This window comes from Myotis daubentonii, chromosome 3, assembly GCF_963259705.1.
Source record: "Myotis daubentonii chromosome 3, mMyoDau2.1, whole genome shotgun sequence".
Taxonomy (NCBI): domain Eukaryota; kingdom Metazoa; phylum Chordata; class Mammalia; order Chiroptera; family Vespertilionidae; genus Myotis; species Myotis daubentonii.
The window spans coordinates 126,078,923-126,100,965 of NC_081842.1; the positions used below are offsets into that span (position 1 = coordinate 126,078,923).

General features: G+C 54.5%; 1 protein-coding gene across 2 annotated transcripts; it reads right to left on the bottom strand.

The window, feature by feature from the left end:
- Positions 1-264: 264 nt before the first annotated feature.
- PXDC1 (PX domain containing 1) lies at positions 265-21,725 on the bottom strand. 2 transcript variants are annotated; one of them, XM_059688480.1, is made up of 6 exons: positions 21,011-21,725; positions 10,117-10,208; positions 9,283-9,400; positions 5,230-5,283; positions 2,756-2,867; positions 265-1,447 (listed from the first exon to the last, which is right to left on the bottom strand). In XM_059688480.1, the coding sequence occupies exons 1-6, from the start codon at positions 21,264-21,266 to the stop codon at positions 1,330-1,332; spliced, it is 750 nt and encodes a 249-aa protein (XP_059544463.1). In that variant the 5' UTR covers positions 21,267-21,725; the 3' UTR covers positions 265-1,329. The 2 variants fall into 2 exon arrangements, with proteins under 2 accessions (XP_059544463.1, XP_059544464.1); XM_059688481.1 differs by lacking the exon at positions 5,230-5,283 and having other exon boundaries at positions 21,011-21,713.
- Between the last annotated feature and the right edge of the window lie 318 nt (positions 21,726-22,043).

A 22,043-nucleotide genomic window follows, 5' to 3' on the forward strand; every position in this document is an offset into this window, starting at 1 on the left:
CCATCAGCCACCTAACAGTCCCCCTGAAAGGAGGGTACAGTAAACTGAGCACAGCTGGAAGGCAGAAGGGGGATCCCGCGTGTGCAGCTGGGCCACAGAACATGTTCCAACGAGGAACACGAAGAGGAAAACTCTACACAACTAACCAAACACCTTGCTCAACAACGAGGGGCAGGGCTCCGGACCAGCCTGAGGGCAGGGTTTGGCTTCCACCCCTCCCCGGAGGGACTAAGAAGAGGCACACCTTTATATGCAAACACGACATCCAGAAAAGGAGAGTAATATATTTTATTTCATTAAAATAGATTTAAAAACAGACTGTGTAAAATAATTAGGATTTTCAATAATTTATTATTATTTACATTAGCAGATGTTGGTCCTTAGTAGACACTGAAGAAATAAAGGAGATAAGCACGCAGACCCCAGACCCCCCCCGAGGGCAGAGGGAAACGGGCAAACCGAGTGCGTGGCTTTCCTCTCACTCTCTCCCCTCACGTTACTATGGCAGTTCCACAGTGGAGAGCTGGTAACCAGGAGACAAACCTTGGGGCCCAGGTGGCCACAGCGCTGGGCCCCTGAAGAGAAGCTGGCAGGCCAGGCAGGGTTCTCTTCCTGATGAGCAGCATCCCTAACTCAGCCCCAACTCATAAGCACCCCGTGATCAATGGTCCCCCGTTCCTGTCCCCATCCACAGTCCCCCTTCTGTAAACACCCACTGTGGCTGGCACAAAGCCAGCCCTCAGGTTCCAGACAAAAGGTGAAAAACAATGGAAGCCATACATCCAGCTTCTCAGGAAAAGGCTGGTTATTAATATGCCCTGCCTGTGTCGCCCAGAACTTGGGACGCAACAGGATCTCATGTGGGTTGTTCTGTGTGCTTGTCGTGCTGGGGGTGGCAGGAGGGAGGGGCGCCTGGCCCTAGGCCCCTGCACCAGGAGGAGGCTCCTCCCAGGAAGCAGTCACAGGCGAGGAGGAACCCAGCAAGGCCCTGGGTGGCCCCCTGGCATCGTGATGTCTTGCAGGCACTTGTGGCTCCTCCACACGGGGAGCGAGCGAGTCCTAGGAATGCAGAAACAGGCCGGGGTGTGCAGTGGGAGAGGGCCTTCCTCAGCAGCAGGCGTCGCGGACTCCCGGGCCTGTCTCCTGGCTGCTGGAGATCGTGGGGTCGGTGCTAACCCCAGAAAGCCCCACTACTCCACTCACCACAGAACACCAGGCCTCGGTGCGGGGCCTGGCAGCAGAGCCGTGCTCAGTCAGTGCAGGCACGGGGGCCTGGTGGGACAGGGCCCAGTGAACAGCAGCTGAGGGCTGAGGAGGGCCCATGAAGACTCAGTCCAAAATGTCCGTCTCAAAGGGGACCAGGTGGTAATAGGACAGGTTGGTGTCATAAGCTGCTGGGTCATCGCCGTCCTCCGGCTCGGAGGTGAACTCACTGCCGTTCTCAAACCTGAAACAGGAAGGACAAAGGTGAGGGCTGCGGCTGGCTCGTTGCCCCCAGCGCCACCCAGATGGGGAGGGTACAGCAGGTCACTGCAGGAGGGCACTTAGGATCGATGTCAAACCGTGGAAGGCTTTCCACTATGCCAGCCCCGCATTACGGCATGAAGTAACGCGCCCTCCATACACACACAGCAGGTCCCGTGCACGTGTGGCAGGGCAGGGTGTGCAAAGGGACAGCAGCATTTTACAGGAGGGACCCCTCGGCCTCGCCAGCATTTCATGACACCACAGTGAAGGGTTCTTGCGCCACCTACTTGAGCGACATCTGAGACACTAAGAAAGAGCCCGTTCCATGGGGCTGACAGGCCTTCCCCGGCCCGGGGCTGTCACTCCTGGGTCACACTGTGTCCTGCAGTCCTCGCCTGGGTGTCTCAGCATGAATCTGCCCTAGTCCATGTTTGTTTTCAGTGGAGTGGATGGGCCGGGGCCTGGCATGCTGAGCAGCCCCTCTCTCCTGGCCACAGGGAGACTGCACACCCAGCGCTGCCTCTGGGCTCCTGAGCCAGGTGTGCCACCCTTGGGACCTGAGGTCTGCACAGTGGACGCTGGAGGACACAGTGGTCCCACTGTAAAGATTCAGAGGTGCCGGGAGAGGCTAAATCACTTCCTGACACCCACACAGCCCTTGTTGTGTTGACCATCCACAGAAGCCACGCTATGACTCCCTGAAGCTGCTGTCTGATAATTCCTGAGGAGAAGGCGCTGTGCCTCAAGGGGGCCCAGTGCCAGCTTCCCCAGGGCACTCATGGCCAACGTTCTGCTAAAAGAGAGGAAGAACGGCGAAGTGGTGTTTCTGGCTGTCCCACCTTCACTAGTCACTCATCCTCCCCTCCTCAGAGCAGGGCCCCTGGGCCAGGCCCCGGCACCCGGGCATCTGGAGAATGTCTAGCCCTGCGACGTGAGGCCGAGGCGCAGGTGCCGCTTCTCCCCATCCCAGGAGACCAGGCCTGGCACCAAGGAGGCTGTGGTCCCTGTGCCCCCTCAGGGCCCAGCACAGACCAGACCCTGAAGCTTGGCCACTTAGCCAGCCACTAGGGCGAAGGAACTGTGTTCCCACAGGTTTATGACCACGGTCTTATGTCCTCTAGAAAAGGCACACTCTCTAAATAAGTGTCCAAATACAGGCAGGATGGCTTGGTGTTTGTGGCCACGGGTAGTTCCTGCCTACAGAGCTCCGCACGGGGTGAACCCAGTCCGCCCTAGCCACCCGCTCCAGGATCCATCTGTAAAACGACATGCAGACCAGCGTACTCACAAATGCTCTGCCGGATCCACACCCAGGTGCTGCTCTTTCCCGTTGGGTATACTGTGGTCGATAACGATAGTTTCTGTATTTGCTAAACAAAACCCGTTGGACCTCATGATCTCTGAAAATGAAAGCAACAGGTAAATATTCAGGTCGGGTCGGATTTTGAAGTTTTAAAGTTTGGGGCTTATACCAATCTGCAGACTCCCCCCTCCACCTGCCCCCTGTCTCCCCCACACTTTAGGGGAACACTCTGCACCCACAGGTGCAGCTGGAGCCAACCCTGGAGTCCTGCAAACGATTCAGGGGCTGGCGCAGCCTTCACCGGAGCCATACCTGCCGGCCTGTGCAAGCGGGAGGCGCCTCTCTCCCCCAGGAATGTCTGAGCTCTCTCCCAGACACCCTCCGCATGCGTTTGAAGCTGGGGCAGAAGGAGCATTGAGCCCACATCTGTCAGTCTGGTTTGAGTCCTGGTTTCGTCCGCGGCACACTGCACGGCTCTGCAGGGCTCTAAGCTCCCATCTGCCAGGCAGGACAGCACCTTTGGGCCCCCACCCCTACCCCCGGGAGCTGCCACATGGATCAAATGAGATCAGTGTGTGTCTTAAACCAAATGGGCAACTTCACTTTTCACTTTCTCTCATTCTGCCATGTAAATTGACTTTTTACTAACAAGCACAAACTTTGATAATGTAAAAAGGCCCACAAAGAAAAAGTCTTCATATGTCTTGTTGGCTCTGTGGTGTTAGCTTTCTGAGGGCACAGGTCTTGCTTGGTCTGTCAGGCGCTGGAAGTGGTGGAATGGCGGTGCCCGAGGGTGTGGTAGCTGTTACCGCACCACTGGGGCTCAGACCAGCCAGGGGTTCTATGATCTGGGGACTCAGTACCCTCAACTGGAAAGTTCCTGGTGCATTCTCAAATTCAAAGCGTTTTCCAAAGGATTACCATCTTCCCAGTCAGGGCCTCACACACAGACACGCAGCTCCAAATGGCCCTCCTCCCCTGGCAGCGAGGGCACCCGGCTCCCTGGGCACCTGGCGCATTGTTGTTTGGGAGATTACTTTTTTCTTACATCTGCCCATACATCTGACCATAACTTAGATTGTTTTATTCCCATGCATGGATTTGCTTTTTATAAGTGGATGCTTATTTTTAATCTTTCTAGGTATTTGGTTTTCAGTTTGTTAAATTTCTCTCCACATGAAGAGAATTAGGGAAACTACACAAAAATGAAGAAAGAAAAATATAAGGTTTCCTCCTCATCCCTACAGGATTAAAATGACAACTCATTGTTCCGATTTGCCAAGTAACTAGTTACTAAAATTCCCACATGGCTTTCTGGAGAGGTGACAGCTCACATTTCACAGGTTTTCCCAACACCAGCTCAGCCAGTCCCACTCCCAGTGACGTTAGGTGGGGCCCAGCGGAGCTGCCACCTTCCCTGCATGAGAACCAGCGAGAGGGCCTGCAAGTCCTGAGAAGGAGCAAAGACCAACGGACATGGGCGCTGGGAACCTCCAGGGTCAATTCCCTTCGGAGGTGTGAGAAGGTGCAAGAAGATGTTTACCGGAGCCTGAGTGACTCTGAAGGTGACTAACTCTTAACCAGAAAGACTAAGATTCCCTCCCCTCTCAATTTCAAACATATGGGGGCCCAAATGAAAACAATAAAAAACACTTTCTTTAGCTGCTTTCATTAAGTTTGTCCCAAATCTGTCTCTCCCAGGAAGCACAGAAGACCTCAGAGTGACGTCAGCACAGTCAGCAGATGGCCCCAGCACCTTTCTGCACCCCACCCCCAACCAAGGGGGTTGGGGGGAACCTTACAAGTGAAAACAAATGTCAGTGCCTCAAACATTTCTGAACGTTCTGAAGAGATACCTTGTAGAGGAACTTCCTAATCTTTCTTGCTGTTGTGTTTTGTTGTTGTTAATCCTCACCCGAGGATATTTTTCCATTGATTTTTTAGGGAGAGTGGAAGAGAGAGGGCGAGACAGAGAGAAACATCGATGTGAGAAAAACACATTGGGTTGCCTCCTACACAAGTCCCGACCAGGGCCCAGGCTGGGGAGGAGCCTGCAACCGAGGTACATGCTCTTGACTGGAATCGAACCCAGGACCCTTTTGTCAGCAGGTTGACACTCTATCCACTGAGCCAAACAGGCTAGGGCTTCCTAATTTTTCTTAAATGTGAAACTTGAAGCTCTAAAAAATGGAATCTTGACTAGCCCCCTCAAAATAGACATGTAGCAAACTATTCCTTAGCTGCCTGTGCTCAGCCTTTGTGCATAGGAATGTGGTTTAATTATTCGCAAGGCCACCTGGGCCCTTGAGGAAACTCCAGTTCTGTTACTTTTGCCTGGGGAGCAGGTTACTTCTTGCTCAGTCAGTTTCTTCCTCTGTAAAATGGGAACAACAGTATCCACCCCAAAGGGCACAAGTACAGATTAAACGAGGTGGTATTTGTAAAGACCGAATAAGCACCTGGTGCTTGAGGAATGGTAGTTATTACTGTGGTTGCTAATGTCTTCCTATCTGCTGTGTCATGCAAATAAAAAGAAACAAAAGCAGTGTTGTGACTTCAGAAAAATTACAGCATTTTAATTTCTTAGATGTCAGCTTAATATCTATAGTAAAAAAAAAATCACTGGCCAATTTAATCAATCACATACATAACTGATTCTATGAAATGGTGCATTCTCAAGCTACATTTTTTCACATTAAGTAGAGTCCTGCTTTGCCATTTCTTATTTTTGTCAACATTTCTGAGCTAATTTTAGACTTATAAAAAAGTTGTGAAACCAGTACAGAGTTCTCACATATCCCTCACCGGCTTCTGCTAACATTGACCTTTTAGGTAACTGTGGTAGGATTACCAACCGCAGGGAATTACCGTGGCACAGGTCTGTTCACGGAACATCTCCCTCCCTTGAGTTTGACCAGCCTTTTGTGGTTTCAGACCCAGTGCAAGACTCCTTGCTGCATTAAGCGGTTGTGTCCTCGTCTCCTATGACCTTTGGCAGTTCCTCAATAAATTCTCATCTCTGGTGACCGGGACACTTTTGACGAGACTGGTGAGTTATTTTACCGACGTCCCTCCAAGTGTCTGATGCTTCGTGAGCTCTGACCACAGTGGTTTGCTCTAGCAGGAGCCCTGGGTGTGTGATGTCACTGGCCTCACTCCTGGGATGTGGGCCTGGATCACCCCGGTAAGGAGGCTTCTGCCAGTTTCCCCAAAGGTTACTATATTTCCCTTGTGGTTAAGAAATACCGTTAGGGAGATGCATCCAGATTCTGCAAATCCTACTTCTCCTGAAACTTTTGCCACTAATCTTAGCAGCTATTAATGGATCTTTTCTGCAGTAATTACTACTGTGGTAATGATTTTTCTTTTTTTAACTGCAGCCATGGTTTCCAGCGCTCCATATGCTATCAGTCCTTCAGTTCATTAATTCATATATTCTATTTTTCTTATGTTTGATAGTAGTTAGATTAACATGGGTTGAGGACTGTTTGAAGTTGTACTGACCCAAAGCATCATCAGAGAATCCATTGCCCCTGTTGTGGGCCCAGGACTTGGCTTGGTTCTCGCACCACCACGGCCTGGCGCCACCTAGTGGGGCCCGTGGCCACTGCACAGTTTGAACATGAGAGAGGAGGCTGTGCCTGCAGAGGCCTGATGCACCTAAGTCGCCAGTGTGAAGAGCAGCCTCTCACAGCCAGGGAGGCCAGTGCCCGTTCCCATGGCACCTCCTCCCTAAATGCCATGTCAATAGCATGAGAAGGCACTAGGAAATCTCCGGGGAGAGGAGGAGGAGGGGCTGGGTGAGTCGCAGCAAGTGAGGGCATTTTGCCGAATGAATGGAATTTAGCAGGACAGGAGTGGACGTGGAGGGGCAGACACAGGACGCGCGAAGCCCAGCCAGGAAGCAGCGGAGGGTCTGCAGCAGAGGGTGCTGTGGTGACAAAATCAGGAAGCTGGAGCCAGCCAGACTCTGCCATGCCTAGAATGACTGGGGGGCTTGGGTTTTATTGTGGATGCCAGGTTCTGAGAAATTACTGAGCTCAGGGAGCCAGAGTTGTGGGATGACCAGTCAGCATCCAGGCTATAAACCAGGGACAGGGTGAGGCTGATAGAGACACTTGTGGATGTTCAGGCCTGGGGGACCCCCGAATGCAGCAACCCCAGAATAGGGGATGGAGACTGAAAGGCACCACTGGCAAAAGTGTGCACTCATTCTTCAAAGGGATGTCGGTGCCACCGCAAACCCCAGTTTGACTGAAAAGTGTCTCCGAATTTACCACAGTGCCTTGTCTTCGTATATTTATCTCCTCGGCCAGTGAGCAACGAGCGTGCACCCCACCTCCGTGGAACACCCCAGGCCGGCACACCTACACGCTAGTCTATGCTGGGAAGCTTCAAAGGGAGACTCCCAGACTTCAGGCTCCACTGATGAGGGCAGAAGAGGAGGACACCCCTTCTTGTCAGAGACTCAGCTCTGGAAGGGTTCGATTGGTGCTCCCCAAGCCTGCCACCTCGCGCACGGGTTCCTTGGACAGGCGCCTAGCTGGAGGATTTCGGGGACCGACACGGAGTAGATATTTACAAACTCCATTTTTTGGCAGCCCCGTTTATTATGAAGTGTTTTGTGCAGAGCCAACACTGGGGAGTAGGGACCGCTATGTCCCCAGGACAGAGCATACCCCCCCACCTGGGCTCCCGGCTGGCAGGAGGAGGTCAGCACCCTGCCTCCCTAGACCTGGACACCGTGTCCCTCGTCACCCATGCAAGGCCTCACTGAGGCTCACATACAGGGCAAGCCAAAACCTCTGTCCTCAGTCCTCTTGAAAAAAGCAGGGAGAACATACTTAAACATCAGCAAGGGACTCTACCGCCATCCCTTCATCTCAGTCCTCTCAGCTCCTTAGGAAAGACGTGGCCTTGCATTTACCCGTCACTGTCACCAATAAGACAGGCCACTAAGAGGGCTGGGATGTTCCATGCGGTCGCACTCTGGGAGGTACTCCGAGGCAACACCACAGAGCCCGAGTCGGTCCTTCTCCACGTGGGGCCAACCTGAAGCACACCAGCTCTTGTACCAACACCGGCCCTGAAAGGACTGTGCTGCTCTTTGCTCTCCCACTTGCTCAACACGAAAGAACTGAGGCAGAGCAGGGACACCAGTGCTGGGACCCTTCCACCGCGTACTGAGGACAGAGCTTGCCCCGCTCCAGCGGGCAGCATGCAACCGGCAGGACTGGCCGTCTGGTCCCGGAGCCCTCCGAGCCTCCAGGCCTGGAGCCCACAGACCCCCACCAGGATAAACGACAGCCACCTTCACTCTACCACGAAGGAGGAGGGCTCTGACCCCTGCTCTCTTGCCAGGAATACACAGGAAGCGGTATAGACATCAAAAGCAGCAGACAGACAAACCCAGGCTTCCCACTCATCCTCACACAGTCAGACCTGGAAGTACCTTCTCCGTCCCAGGTTCCCAGACCTCACCCACCCTGCCCACCTCACTAACACACAATGAGGACTCTGGTCCCCGCTGTGGCACAGAACTCAAGGACACTTTTCCACGAATGACATCCTCCGGGTTGGCTTCCTCGGTCTCCCCTTCACCACGACCACCAATTTCTTCTTAGGAGCTGGCTCTGGGCTCTTCTCCCCTCTCATCCACTTCCTCTAGAGGCTGCTCCTCCATTCCTCCTCTTCCTTCCTTCCTCCTCCAGAATCCCTCCTCTGCCTCCTACAGACCAGGATGCTCTGCAGGCCCTCACGGGTAGCCTGCAGCCCGCTGCCTTCCCTCCCCTCCCACCTGGCAGACCCTGCAGGACTCCACGCAAACGCTACTTCTTAGGCCAAAACAAGTGGACTGCCTGTTGCCTGGGGAAGCCGGTGCCTGCCTGAGACCCTCAACGGCCTTCACAGACAGCACTGCAGAAAGCAACAGCGTTCTTACGACAGGGGCAACCAGAGCTAAGAAAGCCACCACGAAGGGTGAAGTCCAGGGCCCCCTTCCTTTCATGTGGCTCCACAGGTGAGCTGGCCAGCGCTCTGCTCAGTGCACATTACTTACTGCGGCCGACCTTGCCTCTTTCGTTAATGTTTTAGTTAATTTATCAATGCTAACAATACCTAGACGGTGTGTTCCCCTTTGGCCTCGGCTGCCCTAGACTAACAACAATTCAATGCCACATTATGTGCACTATCTTTTTCAGCAGGCTAGACTACTGGCTCCAGAAGTTTGCTTCAGAAATGCCTCATTGATGTTTTCATCATTATACTGCTTCTTAAGCTCCAATTTATATGCCAAGTAACTCCCTTAGGGGGAGTGTGAACTCTGGGTCAGAAAACACACTGTTCATAGGGATCTGGTAGCAGCCTCTCACCCAAGATGCTCACCATCTGTTGAGCTGTCTTTCTGGAGCCCGGGGGGGGGGGGGGGGGGTGTGCAGCCACACAGGCACCGCACTGAAAAGCTCCTAGAAACCCCCGCGGCATTTCCCCCAGGCCTCCCCTGTAGCTCTTACCTGAAATTTTCACTGGACTTTGAAAGCTGGGTTGAATTTTATGTACACTGTCATTTTTTAGCACCTGATCCAGAGGCGATCTTTCAAAGAAGGTAAGCACGACTTCTGACCTAGAATACTGGGGAGAAATGGGTTAATTACTAAAATTAATCCTCTACAAGGGGGCCCCATCTAGTGCTACCCAGAGCTGTTCAGACAGCCCGCAGGACCGACCATGCGGAAGAGGCTGAAATCGCTGACCTCGTTTATTTATGGACACGTGGCCAAACACAGGGCCCCTGGGACAGGCAGGACGGGGTGACAGAAGCTGGCTAGCTTTTCTCAGGGCTGCATGGCCAGCATTTCCCCACAGCTCCCTTCACTTCACAGTAAACTATGAGCGCCCACAGAGGAGGCAGGCAACAGCCTGCAGGAGTAAGGTGTAGCCTGACTCAGCCGGTTCCTCATCACCACAGCACCCAGGCCTGCAAGCTGCTTATCCACCTGCCGCTGCTGAGGCCAACACTCCCTCGGGCTCCTCACGCCTCTTCTCAGACACCCTCAGCCAGACCAGGGGCTTCTGCACGGAAGCAGGAAAGCAAGGACCACTGTAGCGGAGGGCCCCTTCCCTTCCTACTCAACGCCTCTTTGGCCCCTCGCTCCCACCTGCCCAGGTAGGAAACAACAGAGCCACTGGAGTTCATCAAAGTCTTTCTTTCCCAGGTCTACCCACTGGCCTCCCTATGGCCTGACACTTCCAGGGAGGGGCAGGTGGCCAAGGGAGCCAGCAGGCCAGCTATGTGGATGCTGGTGGGATGTGCCACCATCTTGCCCAGCCGGACCCGACCCACTCACCTTACATGGCATGCTTATGATGGTCTTCAGCAACTTCTCCACCTCGTTGAGCCTGGTCTCTATGTCATGGGCGTCCTTTATGGCTACCAGTCCTACAGTGGAAACAGATATGCCTACAGTCAGAAAAACAGACCAGGAAATGTGCTCCCACATCAAATACAGACAACAGGCCTCCCACGATGAGGATGCCACCCCTGTGTCACCCTGCATGAGGGTGGGTGCATCTACTCAGCCTAGTTCATGTACGTACAGCCCTCCTCTGAAGCCCTGTTCCACACCTCATGCGAAGTTTCAAAAACCCAGTGAATGATCTGGGTGTATTTGGGGTGACACTATCGTCTGGCAGCCAGGGACAGCGAGTGAGGGGGGTAGGCAGGCAGAAGCACAGACAGACCCTCCAAGTGGCCTCTGAGGGGGCAGCAGGGATGGCTCCAAAAACACCCTGGGCTCCACCGGAGCTCGGCGGGGCCCACTCACCGCCGCCTATGGTGGCTGCACCAGGGGAGGTGCCCTGGACACACCCACTCCCACAACACAGCGCAAGGCGGACTCGCTCTGTGCTGCTGACCTGACCGCAGGGCCCATCTGAATGGAGCCCATGGTTAGATAAGTCATTTAAATGCTGGCGTTGGAAGGAAAAAATCAGATTTCTACTCAGAGAAAACCAACGTGGCATGACTCACAGCACTTTCCAGGAACCAGCGTCTGACCTTGTTAGTTACCAGAAATACGGAGCAGCTGTGAGGAAGTGCAGTCTATTGCTTTGTAAATGCTATAGGTTACAGCATGGAGACTCGGGGTACGTTTCTGTGTCCCCATGAACAGTGAGGAACACAAACCCGCCCATTACAGTTTCTGTACATCGGCTTCCTGAAGATGGGGGATACTCGGTTCCCAAGGAAACATGCCTCTTCCCACATGTCCTGTGACCTAAGATGACTGCCCTGTGAGCTCTCACCAAAACACAGGGCTGAAATCCCAGAGCTGTTATCAGTAATGAGTCTAAGTTCTTTAGAAGTTCTGGTTTCATTTTGTTTTACAGGAGAATGGGTGCTTGTTGTTTTTAGGCAAATCATTGACTGAGTCTATATAAGTGATAAAATTAACTTCTTATACTACATGATTGAAAGGAAGAGGCCTCCAACAGAGAGTCCCTGGAAAACCAGGAGCACCCCTGAAAGCCTGGTGACAGCAGGGGGATGCTCCACAGCTCAAATCGAGGCCAGGAATCACCCTCCCAACTTCCTGAAGCCCCTGCCCCTTGGGTGTAGGCGTCCCTGCCTGGTCCAGCCCACCCTGCCCAGCCTCACAGGCCCAGGCAGCCAGAGGTCAGCTGTCCAGGGAGCAGGAGTCCCAGAGGCAGGCCGGTGGGTCATGGCTGGACCGCTGGGAAACCCCAGGCTCCTATGCACACGGCCTGGCACATCCGCCACAGTGCCCCAGCCATCCCCAGCAACAAGGACTGGGCCGCCATCTCTGCTCTTCCCCAGGCTGTCGGCCCCAGCACATCACCCGGCACGTTGCGGGAAGCAGGGACCAGAAGGGAGAAAATACCAGAGACAGACTCTTAGGATGCCTGTTATCCAGGCCCTGAATTCCTGGGAATAGAATTTCAAACACACACATGCACACGCCTTGCACCAAAATGCTTTCATCTTCTGCTTGCTACAGGGAAGTCCCGGGAGGGAAAGGGACCAAGCAAAATCCTCTGAAAGCTTTTTTAAAGAGACAAGTCTGTCAATCATGCCCACAAGGTGCTCCATTACTCCAAGAGGAGCAAAACCGTTACTGTACTTCAGCTTCTGCTACAGCTGGACTACTCGCGTAATCAGCCGGGGCTCGGACACGGTACTGTGGGCATCTGCAGGAAGACCATCCTGCAGAGTGAGAGCATACAGCATTTCACACCCGCTTTACAAGTTAAGAGCATAACTCAATCCTAAGTCAGTACAGAAGTTTACAATTCTTGTATCTTTGCTTTAACGCCATAATTTTGGTTCCATCTTTGCTTTAATTAATATTCAACCTATGGTTGGGTTAATAACCTCCAAGGGTAAGACTTCATCAGGTGAATACATTCTGCTCTATGATGATCTTTTAAGGTGGCCAGATGTAGCAAATAAAACACAGGATGCCTATTTAAATTTGATAAACAATGAATAATGCACTAGTATGGATAGACTTCTACTAAAAATTGTTCATTACCTATCTGAAATTCAACCTTAACTGTATTTACCTGGAACCCTGTCTTCATGGTGACCCGTTTTCCAGAGGAAAGAGAGAAGCACGTGGTCAGGCCTCTGGAGACAGTCTCAGCATCTTAACCCCGCGCACAGACCCTCTTCGACCTGACCCAGCCCATCTTAGTGGCCCTGTGCCCTGTGAGTCCCCCACCCACACACCAACCCCAAGGAACAGGTCCACACCATCCAAACACAGCCCCACCCTCACGCAGCGCTGCCTGCTGACCTGCCCACCCTCACGCAGCACTGCCTGTTGCTGGGACAACCTTCCTGCTGACCTTCCCCCACCTCCAGGTTCGTGTACGAGAAAATCTCTTCCAGCCCTAAGAGGAGGCATATGCCCTCTGTTCTGCACAGCCTTCGCCACATCAGAGGCTGGGAGACCTGGGCTCCCAGAGAATTCTCTCCTGACATCTGCAGAATTCACCACTCTGCACTGTACCTGCTCCTCCACCTGTGGTCTCCCCACACCTCTTGGTTATGAGACTGTGGTTCCAGGACTGGCCAGCAGGGGGTGACCGTACTCTGGAAGCCATGGAATTCAGTCCAGTGAAGACAGGAAGGGATCATCCACTGCCAGTCATATTCAGACACTTCAATCAGGAAACTAACTGACTTAGTAGATTTCACAGCACCTGGGAGTTTTTCTAATTTCTGATAAAAACATAAACACTAATATAACCTCAACTGTTAAGATTTCACTCTACACAATTTGTGATGTTAAAATTTTATCCAGATTTAGCCCCAACCAATTAAAAATTTGAAACCAAAAGATTGATAGCACAATTATATATCCATTTCAGTGTGCCAATTCTACATACATCTGAGGGTTAAAGTCAGCCTACAGCAGCCAGGGTGCCTTTTGCTTGTGAACTAGTTTAGCCTTGGAAAATGAGAACACAGATTGTTTCTGTCGGTTTCCGGATCAGCTTCTTCATGCAAACACCTGATTTATTCTCGAAACCCAGACTGAACATTCTGACATCAGCACAATGACCCATCAGTGACCGCAAACACAAACAACCCAGATTCCTAATCTCAGAAGCCTGGGTCCAAAGTCCCGTTTTCTTCAGGAAGTGGAGGCTTTGTGCGGAACACCTCAGACGGTCGCAGGCTTCCTCCACGGACAGACTCGGGAGACCGAACCTAACCTGAGCCTTCTGCTGCTAAAATTCTGGAAATAAAGACAGGCGTCTTCTCGGTCAGTTCGGAAGGAAGACCGTCTTTCTGAAGCACAGGAAGGAGTGTCCATTACCCAAAGGGCACAAGTCTCAGAGGAGACTCCACAATAGAGCCCCAGGAAGATTTTCGGTAATGTGACCTTTCAGCCAAGTCAAACAATAAATTACATCTCCAGAGTTCCTTCTCCACGCGCAAATGTGTCCATCAACACCCCGCACACAGGGCAGACCGTGTGGATGACACCAGGAACCCAGGGCCATCAAGCGTGCTTAGGAGACACATGTTCTTTAAAGGTTGAGCATAATACACATTTTGGAAACAAAACATTTTAAATTTTTTGGAAAATCTTATAGGCTTACTTCCAAAGTACCTGTTTTCTAAATAGGTAGCCATCATTCAAGAAATGGAGGCTAAGAAATGAGCTGGGGAACGTAGCCACGTGGCTATATGTGCACACGTACACACCCCAATGAGGGCCTTTCGCCCCGGGACCCGCAGCGCTCCCCTCTACGCCATCTCAGTGTTCTGTGCTCCCTTCTGCGAGGTGTCATGCAGCGTTTACGAGAGGACTGTCTGCCCTCGCTGACACCTGCTGCACACGGCCGGGGGGAGGGGGGGGCTGGCTCACCCTCCCTGCCGGCTTCCCTTGCTCAATGGTGTAGAGGAGGAGGCAGAAGAGGCAGCGACAAAGTTGCTCTTTCTAAGGACCCAAGAAGGGCTGAGAGGAGATGCTCTTCCCTCCTCTGTGTCTTCCTACAACTTGCAGATGCTCCCTTAAGTGAATGTGGTTTTGTCATATGAGAAAGTAAGTGTTTCCCTTAGAAGTACCGACCTTGCCCTAACCGGTTTGGCTCAGTGGATAGAGCGTGGCCTGCGGACTGAAGGGTCCCAGGTTCGGTTCCGGTCAGGGACATGTACCTTGGTTGCGGGCACATCCCCGGTTGGGGGGGGTGTAGGAGGCAGCTGATCGATGTTTCTCTCTCATCGATGTTTCTCACTTTCTATCCCTCTCCCTTCCTCTCTGTAAAAAATCAATAAAATATATATTTTTAAAAAGTACTGATCTTTTCTGTGTCCTTCCCTTAACCCCTCCTTTTCTAGGCCTCTTCATTGCTCTCCCATTGAAAGCACAATTCCCTTCCCAAACGTGTTTCAGAAGCCATTCACTTAGCCAGTCTGCCTTAAAACATCGAAGGTGCTGAGGGAACACCGCCCCACTCTCAGCTCTCACAACAGGAAGCACCTCTCATCTGCTCATCCCACAGTGCTGCCTGCCCTCCTGCTCCAGCCAGGCAGCCCCCGAGGTGTGGAGGTGCCCTGGACAACAGCTAGCAGGACCCCTGCCTCCCCAGGGCTTTCATGCTGCAGGGAGGATGGAAGTGAGATGCACACTGGCCACAGGGAGTGGGGTGTCACCTGGGAGGCTAGGAAGACTCACAGCAAGGGGCCCACCCTCTCAGACTAGGAGGCCTGAGGAAGGGGCGAGGGAGGGAGAAGGAGATCAGGGAGTGGGATCTGGAGTGTGGCTGGGGCAGGGGTAGGGAAGGCTGAGACAAGCAGGGCCTCACACGCCACATGAAGGAATTTGCCATGGGAGCAGAAGGCAGTCGTGGCCCCCTTTGCAGGCTCTGGCCTCAAGAGCTCTGCCCACCTGGTAACTCTATTTCTTATGGTAGCACACACACCGGCCCCAGGTACCCAGTCATCTGCCCCTCATGAGACTGCCCCCTGGATAGGGCGCTCTCAGGAGCAGGGGGCCACCCTCTGGCTCTCGGAATCTGGATGACTTCCCTTATCATGACTGTCCACAATTCGGAACTACCGTCCACCTTTGGGAAAGGTGATTATAAAAATAGTTGCAAAGAAAAGAGCCAAAGCTCCAGGGTCACGTGGTCCTGAGTCCAAAGCCAATCATTCCCAGGTGCCCAGCGTGGTGCTGGGACCGTGGAGATCGCTGCTTCACGCTCCCGACAGCCCTGCCGCGCAAACATCGCTACTGCCATCACTACCCGGGCCTCTAGGAACTAAGCCACTTGCCTGAAGTCACCGGCAAGACAGAGCCAGAATCTGAGTCCTTCCCTGTCTGGTTCCAAAGCCAGTGCTTTCCCCCACTTCCCCTGAGCCCCCCACTGTGACCTGTGCTCCAGCCGTCAGGGCCTCCGTTTCCTCACTGGGGAGGCAGGACAGTGTCTGGTGGCACTGAAGATGCCCTGTGAGAGCTGTAATTACACATCCATTCCTGCTCTCCGCTCTGCCCAAATGATGCTGTGTTTCCCCACTGGTTACAAGTTACCTATCAGCAAAGGATGGTTAAAGTGTTTTGTTCTTAAACAAAAATTAAGTAAAACTTGCAGGGTAAGTTATCAAAGGAGTTAATTGGTTGTGTCCACAGCTGTGACTCCGTCTAGGGTGCGGGGTCAGAGGAAGATGGACTAGAGGTGTGTGCTTGGAGAGCGACATCTCAGCATGTGAGTGAGCTCCAAGGGGACACCTGGGCTGCCATCATGTCATCGCAGGGAGGCCACAGCAGGCCCAGACGGAACGGAGAGCAGACCCTAACCCTCTGGCTCCCTGGCCTTCCCACCAAGGAGAGGTTTCCGACTACAGGGCTCTGGAGCTTCTAGGTTCCGGGACAAGGGGACCATCTTTTTAGTGGTGACAACCGGGGGTGACCGGTGGATGCTGACTGTCAACCAAGAAAGTAAAAGTAAACAAAAATACCAATAAAAACTGTATTTCGGTGGGCGGGCAATGCCAACCACCGATAACAACATACTGTCCCATTTACTGCCCAGAGCCGAGAGCTCCCACAGGACACCCGCCCGGAGGACTGTGCCACGGGGGTCAAATACACGTCGGGGTCATAACTCACCACTCAGCCTCAGCCTCTCTGACTCCTGAATCCCATGAGCATGATGCAACTCCAAGCTGGGCTTCAGCCAGAAGAGGCAAGCTGACCCAGTGCCCACTGCTTATTAGCTCTGCCTGGTACTCTGAATCTTCCCGGATTGCCACTGTCCACAATGCAGGCGTATCTTTCACCTTTCGGAAAAGGGTTGATTAAAAGAGACAGCAGAGAAAGGTGAAGCCTAGACTTGTTTTAAGACGGGAAGGGGACCCATGTCCCTGGGGGCCATCCTGACGGCAGCCAGGACGCCACCGTGGGTTCTGATCTGAGAAGCGGAACTGAGTTTCTCCTCTGAAATTTGGTGGGAAGCGCCATGTCAGCTCCTTCTCTAGCTGAGAGTTAGCTCGGGCCACCTGTGCCCACAGCACAGGTGAGCTCTCTTGGGATGAGGTCACAGGACCATGAACCAAACTCAGCCACGTGGCCACTCGCAGAGACCGGACCGGACACCAGGAGCACCGGCACTCTGGGCAGTAGCAGGGTGTGGACTTAGGAAAGATAGGTAAAGCAGAAGGAGGGAAGAGGAAGAGCAGGCGACATGGAGGTGGACAGTCCCAGCCAGGACGGTGGCAGAGCATGCGGCCATGCTGCCGGGGTCCTGGGAAGCACCCAGCCCAGGAGCACTATATATGGAAGAAACTCAAAGTTGGCCTGTGAACCTGAAAGGACACCCCGAACCCGCAGAAGAGAAAACTGCCCGTTAGGAGGGGCAGGGCACCCTGAGGTGAGGCTATGCATGGGGGTGGGAGCTGAGACACAGGCGAGGGGCAGGCTCACTGAGCACACATCTGGCCGGGCAAAGAAGGCCTTTGTGCCCCTGCTCTGCTGCCCAGGGCCCAGGTGGCTGGCACTTTCTTCAGCCTCTTAGAATGTAAACTCAGAGACTCTGCAGTCCGTCCCATCCAGCAGGTGGCGTTCTCCCAGCTGGTCCGAGGCAGCGCTGAGCTTCTTCCCTCTCTGCCCACAGGACAGGCTCAGGGCCCCGAGCAGAGGACACAGTTTCCTTGAGCTATCAGGGTGTGTGAGGCTGGTAGGTGTATCCTGATAATACCCTAGATACCGTAACTCCCATCCCTCAGACCTCAAATCTAAGCACAGACAGTCCCTGAGGTTGCAGGTAGGTTAATATCTTCAGTGATAAAGTGAACAGACATGTGCACCTGTGCCCCTCAGGCTCCCAGTGAGGGGGCTTATCTGGAGAAAACGCTGAAATACACTCAAAGCTGGAGCCCTACCCCGGCTCCTGCAGGCTTCCCATCTCAGTGAGTGGCAATTCCGTTTCTCAGGCTGAAAGCTTGGCTGTGAGCCTCCTTCACACCCACATTTGGTCTCTCAGTCAACGCTGTGCTCTTCCGTCCCAGACATATCAGTGCGTGGCCATGTCTCACATCTGCTCTGCTGCACCCGCCACAATGTCCCAGCAGCTCGAGCAGCCTCCCTTCCTTCCCGAGTCATTTCAGCACAGCAGCTGGAGCGTGTGTTCGATCAAGTCACTTGCTCAAAGCTCTCCATCTCGGAGTAAGAACCCAAATCTGAGTGCGATCTGCCCACTCCCTACCTCCCCAATCTTCTCTGACTACCCTCTCTCCACTCCAGCCACAATGGCCTCTCACTACTCAAAGTCACCAGGCACGTGCAGGCCTCAGGACCTTTGCACTTGTTCCTCTTTCTTCCCCAGGTAGTGATATGGCCTGGCTCCCTCCCTTCCTTCAGATCTCTACTCAAAGGTCACTTCCTTTCAGACCTTGGGACCATCTTACCTTCCCTGCCCCCATAAGCAATAGCTCTTTTCCTTGCTTACTTGTTTTTTATCTTCTGAACATTTATCACTAACATATTTTTCAGTTGTCTTGTTTATTACTAGGTTTCTCCCAACCAGAATATAAGAATCATGAGGGCAGGGATTTTGGGGTGTTTTTTTTTTTTTTGGGGGGGGGGGTCTTTTTTGTTCACTACCATGTCCCTAGCACCTAGGATGATACCTGGCACATAGAAATGAGGTGGACTTTTCTTTTACATTACTGGAATGTATTTTACTAAGAAAATTATTTCCCTGGACTTAAACAGTTCTGAAAAGGAAAAGGACTTCCCTTCAGATTGTACAAAACTCAGGTGGTGCTTAGGAAGGGACCAACTTGCCTCCCTTCAGAGAATCAAGGACTAGATGGAGAATTAAGGCCATCACTCCTCTGTCCCACGGGTTGCCGAGCCAGGAATCCAGCCAAAGGTTCTAACAGTTCCACCGTGGGCTGTTATGGAGTCCTTTCACCCAGCCGCTGGTCCTCATCCTCACCACCCCCACTGCCCCTACCACCATGACCACTACCATGGCTAATACCTCATTTGAATTTTCTCCCCCTTCAGATAATTGAAAGCACCTATCGTATCCTTTCTTTTCTTTTTCGTTAATCCTCATCCAAGGTTATTTTTTCCATTAATTTTTAGAAAGTAGAAGGAGGAGAGAGAAACATTAATGTGAGAGAGACACATCTACTGGATGCCTCCTGCACATGCCCTGACCGGATCGGGAATCAAAGCTGCAACCCAGGTACGTGCCCCTGACTGGGAATCAAACCCATGACCCTTTGGTGCATGAGCTGATGCTCTAACCATTGAGCACACCAGCCACGGCCTATCATGTCCTTTTCAAGTCTACTTTTCTCCTCATAATCCTAAACCTTTGTTCACTTGTGAGTGGCCCACTCTTCAGAGGTACTCACTGTGTGTCTACACCCCAGGAACCTAAACTGGCCCCTCACACAGAAGGCACAGAGCCAGGGGCATGTGAGGAGCGGGCCAAGGCCTCACACTCATGTCCCTTTTGTTCCAGGTAAGACTTTTCACTACCATGTCCCAGTGCAGCCAATGCCACGCTCTCCTCCCACCACCATCTACAAAGTCTCACCAGAAGCAGTGGGTGCTGAGGGGAACTAGCATTAATGCAGGGCTTCCTACTGCTAGACACTCCACTCTGCATTTTAATCCTCATACAAAAAGTGAGCAACAGGTACTATGTTACAGAGGAGGAACCGAACAGGGTGCCCAGGGTCACGGCTGAGCTGGGCCACCTGGCCGAGTGAGACCTGGAGGGCAGAGGGGAAGGCAGGCGCTCTGAAGGCCCTACGGGGCCCCAGTTCATTCATGGTCCACCTTGTTTCAGAAAGGAGAAAACTCAACTAAGCTTTCCTGATTTGGGCATTCATTTGAATTTAAAAATATAATAACACACACCCAAATAGCAAACCCAAGGAAAACTGTTTGCATGCTTAAAATAATCCTAAACTAGCTCCAGAATGGCTATAAATGAGGGAATCGGGGGAGCAAAGAGAAGCCTGCAAGGCAAGCTGTCTGGCTCAGGGCCTCCAGACTCACCGGCTTGCGGAGCCTTTCCAAAATGACGTGTCTGCCAGAGGATGTGTCATGGGAACTGAGCTCATGAGACATATAAGTCACACTCTGGGGTGGGAGGGGGGATCGCCAGGGGTGTAAGGAAAGGTTATCCTAAGACCTCGGGTGGACAGCAGCTAAGGAGACCTGTCCCGGCCACCCTCAGCTTCCATAACTGCCCCCAAAGTGCCGCCCAGTCTCTGCTTAGAGGAGTGCAGAAAGGAAGGCTTCTGGGTGTCACCTCACTGCAGGTGGTCATGGGGGCGCGGATATAAGGGAAGCGAGGCTGCTCAGAGCCCTGCAGACTGTCCTGGCCCCTTCTCCTCCTCTGCAATCCCTCCCATCTCAATTTTAGCTTCTCTGGCCCTTCCTCCTCCTTCCCACCTCCTCCCCGCCTGGCCTCCAAAGGGCAGCCAGTGGGACGGGCGACAGCCAGGCAGTAGGAAATGCGAAGCCACAGCAGATCTCTGAAAACTCCAGCCCCAGGAGCCAGGACCGGTCACAAGGCGAGGGAGGAGGCCGCCACAGTTAATCAAAAGCAAATGTGGACCCACCCCTGGGGTGGGGGCCCGAGCTTTCCTCTGCAGCTGCCCGTGGGGCTGCCCCTCCCCAGCGGTGACAGAGGGCTGCGTGGCAACACGCACTCCGGCTCCTCTGTCAGCGAAGAGGCGCGGCCCCTCCCGGGGGAGGAGTCTGAGGGGTGCCAGACGGGACGCAACCCCCAACTGGACACTGTCAGCTCTTCCCATGGGTCCCCCTAGCACCCTACTGCCGCCCCTGGGCGGGCGGGGACGCAGCTGGCCTTCCCGAGAGTGGGGACGGAGGCGACCACTCGTCGGGGCTGCCGCCGAGACACCCCGACACCGGCCGCCGCGCTGGTACTGCTCAGTGACCGGCCCGCGGTGACGGTCAGGGCGCCTATTCTGGTATCCAGGCCGGGAAGGCTGCGGGGCTCCACGAGCGACTCCCTGTCCCCTTACCACGGCCACTCCGGGCGCCCCTCGCCTGGGGGCGGAGGGTCCAAGTGTCCCCGGTCCGTGCCGGGACGGAGGGAAGCCGCAATCTCAGTTGAAGTAACTTCCCCGCTCCCTTCCGTGCACTTTAAAACGACCTCCCAGCCTCGCTGCCCACCGAACCCCACCCGCGGCGCCGCCCGCAGCCCGCGCCCCCGCACCTTGGCGCAGCGGCGCGCGTGCCAGCTCCGGCCGGTCCTCGGGGAACGCGTCCCGCAAGCGCTTCCACAGGCGGCCCAGGTCGGCGAAGCTGCGGTGCAGGTAGAGCACGCTGCGGTCCGACCACTCGGTGCGGATCTCGAAGAACTCCTCCTCGTCCCCGCGCCGGCTGACGATGAGCCTGCGGATGCCGTTCACCCAGCAGCCGCGCACGAACATGTTCACGAGCGAGGTGCCCTCAAACACCGCCGAGGCCATGCCGCGGGCCACGCATGCCCCCGCCGCCGGCGCCCTCGGCCCGCTGCCCGCCGGCAGGGGGCGCGTCCGGGCCAGCCGGGTGTGCCTGGAGCCGCCCGGGTCCGTCCGGGTCTTTCCGAAGCCGAGGTCGGCCGCTCCGGGGGCTCCGCGGGACCGGGGTCCGTCGGAAGTCGGTCGGCGGCCAGTCCCCGGCCTCCGCGCACCCTCCCGAGACAGCCCGGCGAGAACCGGGCGGGGGCCGAGCAGCGGCTTTTAAGGCACTTCCCACCGCGGGCGGCGACGTCGGGGCTGCGGCCCGTCCGCTTTCCTCCGCCTCCGGGGAGAGGACGCGCGCCGGGGGGAGGGGGGAGGCCGGCCCGCCGCCCACGCCCGGCGCCGCCCACCCCGAGCGCGCGCTGCTGGGGCCGCGAGGACCCCGCCGGCCGAATTGGGGCGAAACCAGCGCTCGGCCCCGCCCCCTCGCCCCCTCCCCGCCCTGACGGCCCTCCCGGCTTCCTTCCCCCGCGCCCTGGTGACGGCTGGAAGCTGCAAGGGAGGGCGTAGCAGGCCCACGCTCGGGTTCTGGAGACTTTTTCCTCTTTCCGCTTCGGGATCCTTGGGGTCGCTGCGCGCCGGGGGCGTGGGGGTTGGGGGGAGCTGGGCCGAGCGCGGAGCGAGGCTGCGGGGCACACTCCGAACCCGGGATCCGACTCGCGGGGCGTTGGGGCTGTTTACCTCTTCCCGGTCTCCGCACCGCCACCCAGGGAGCCGGCGCTCCCGCCCCGCGTCCGCCCCGCG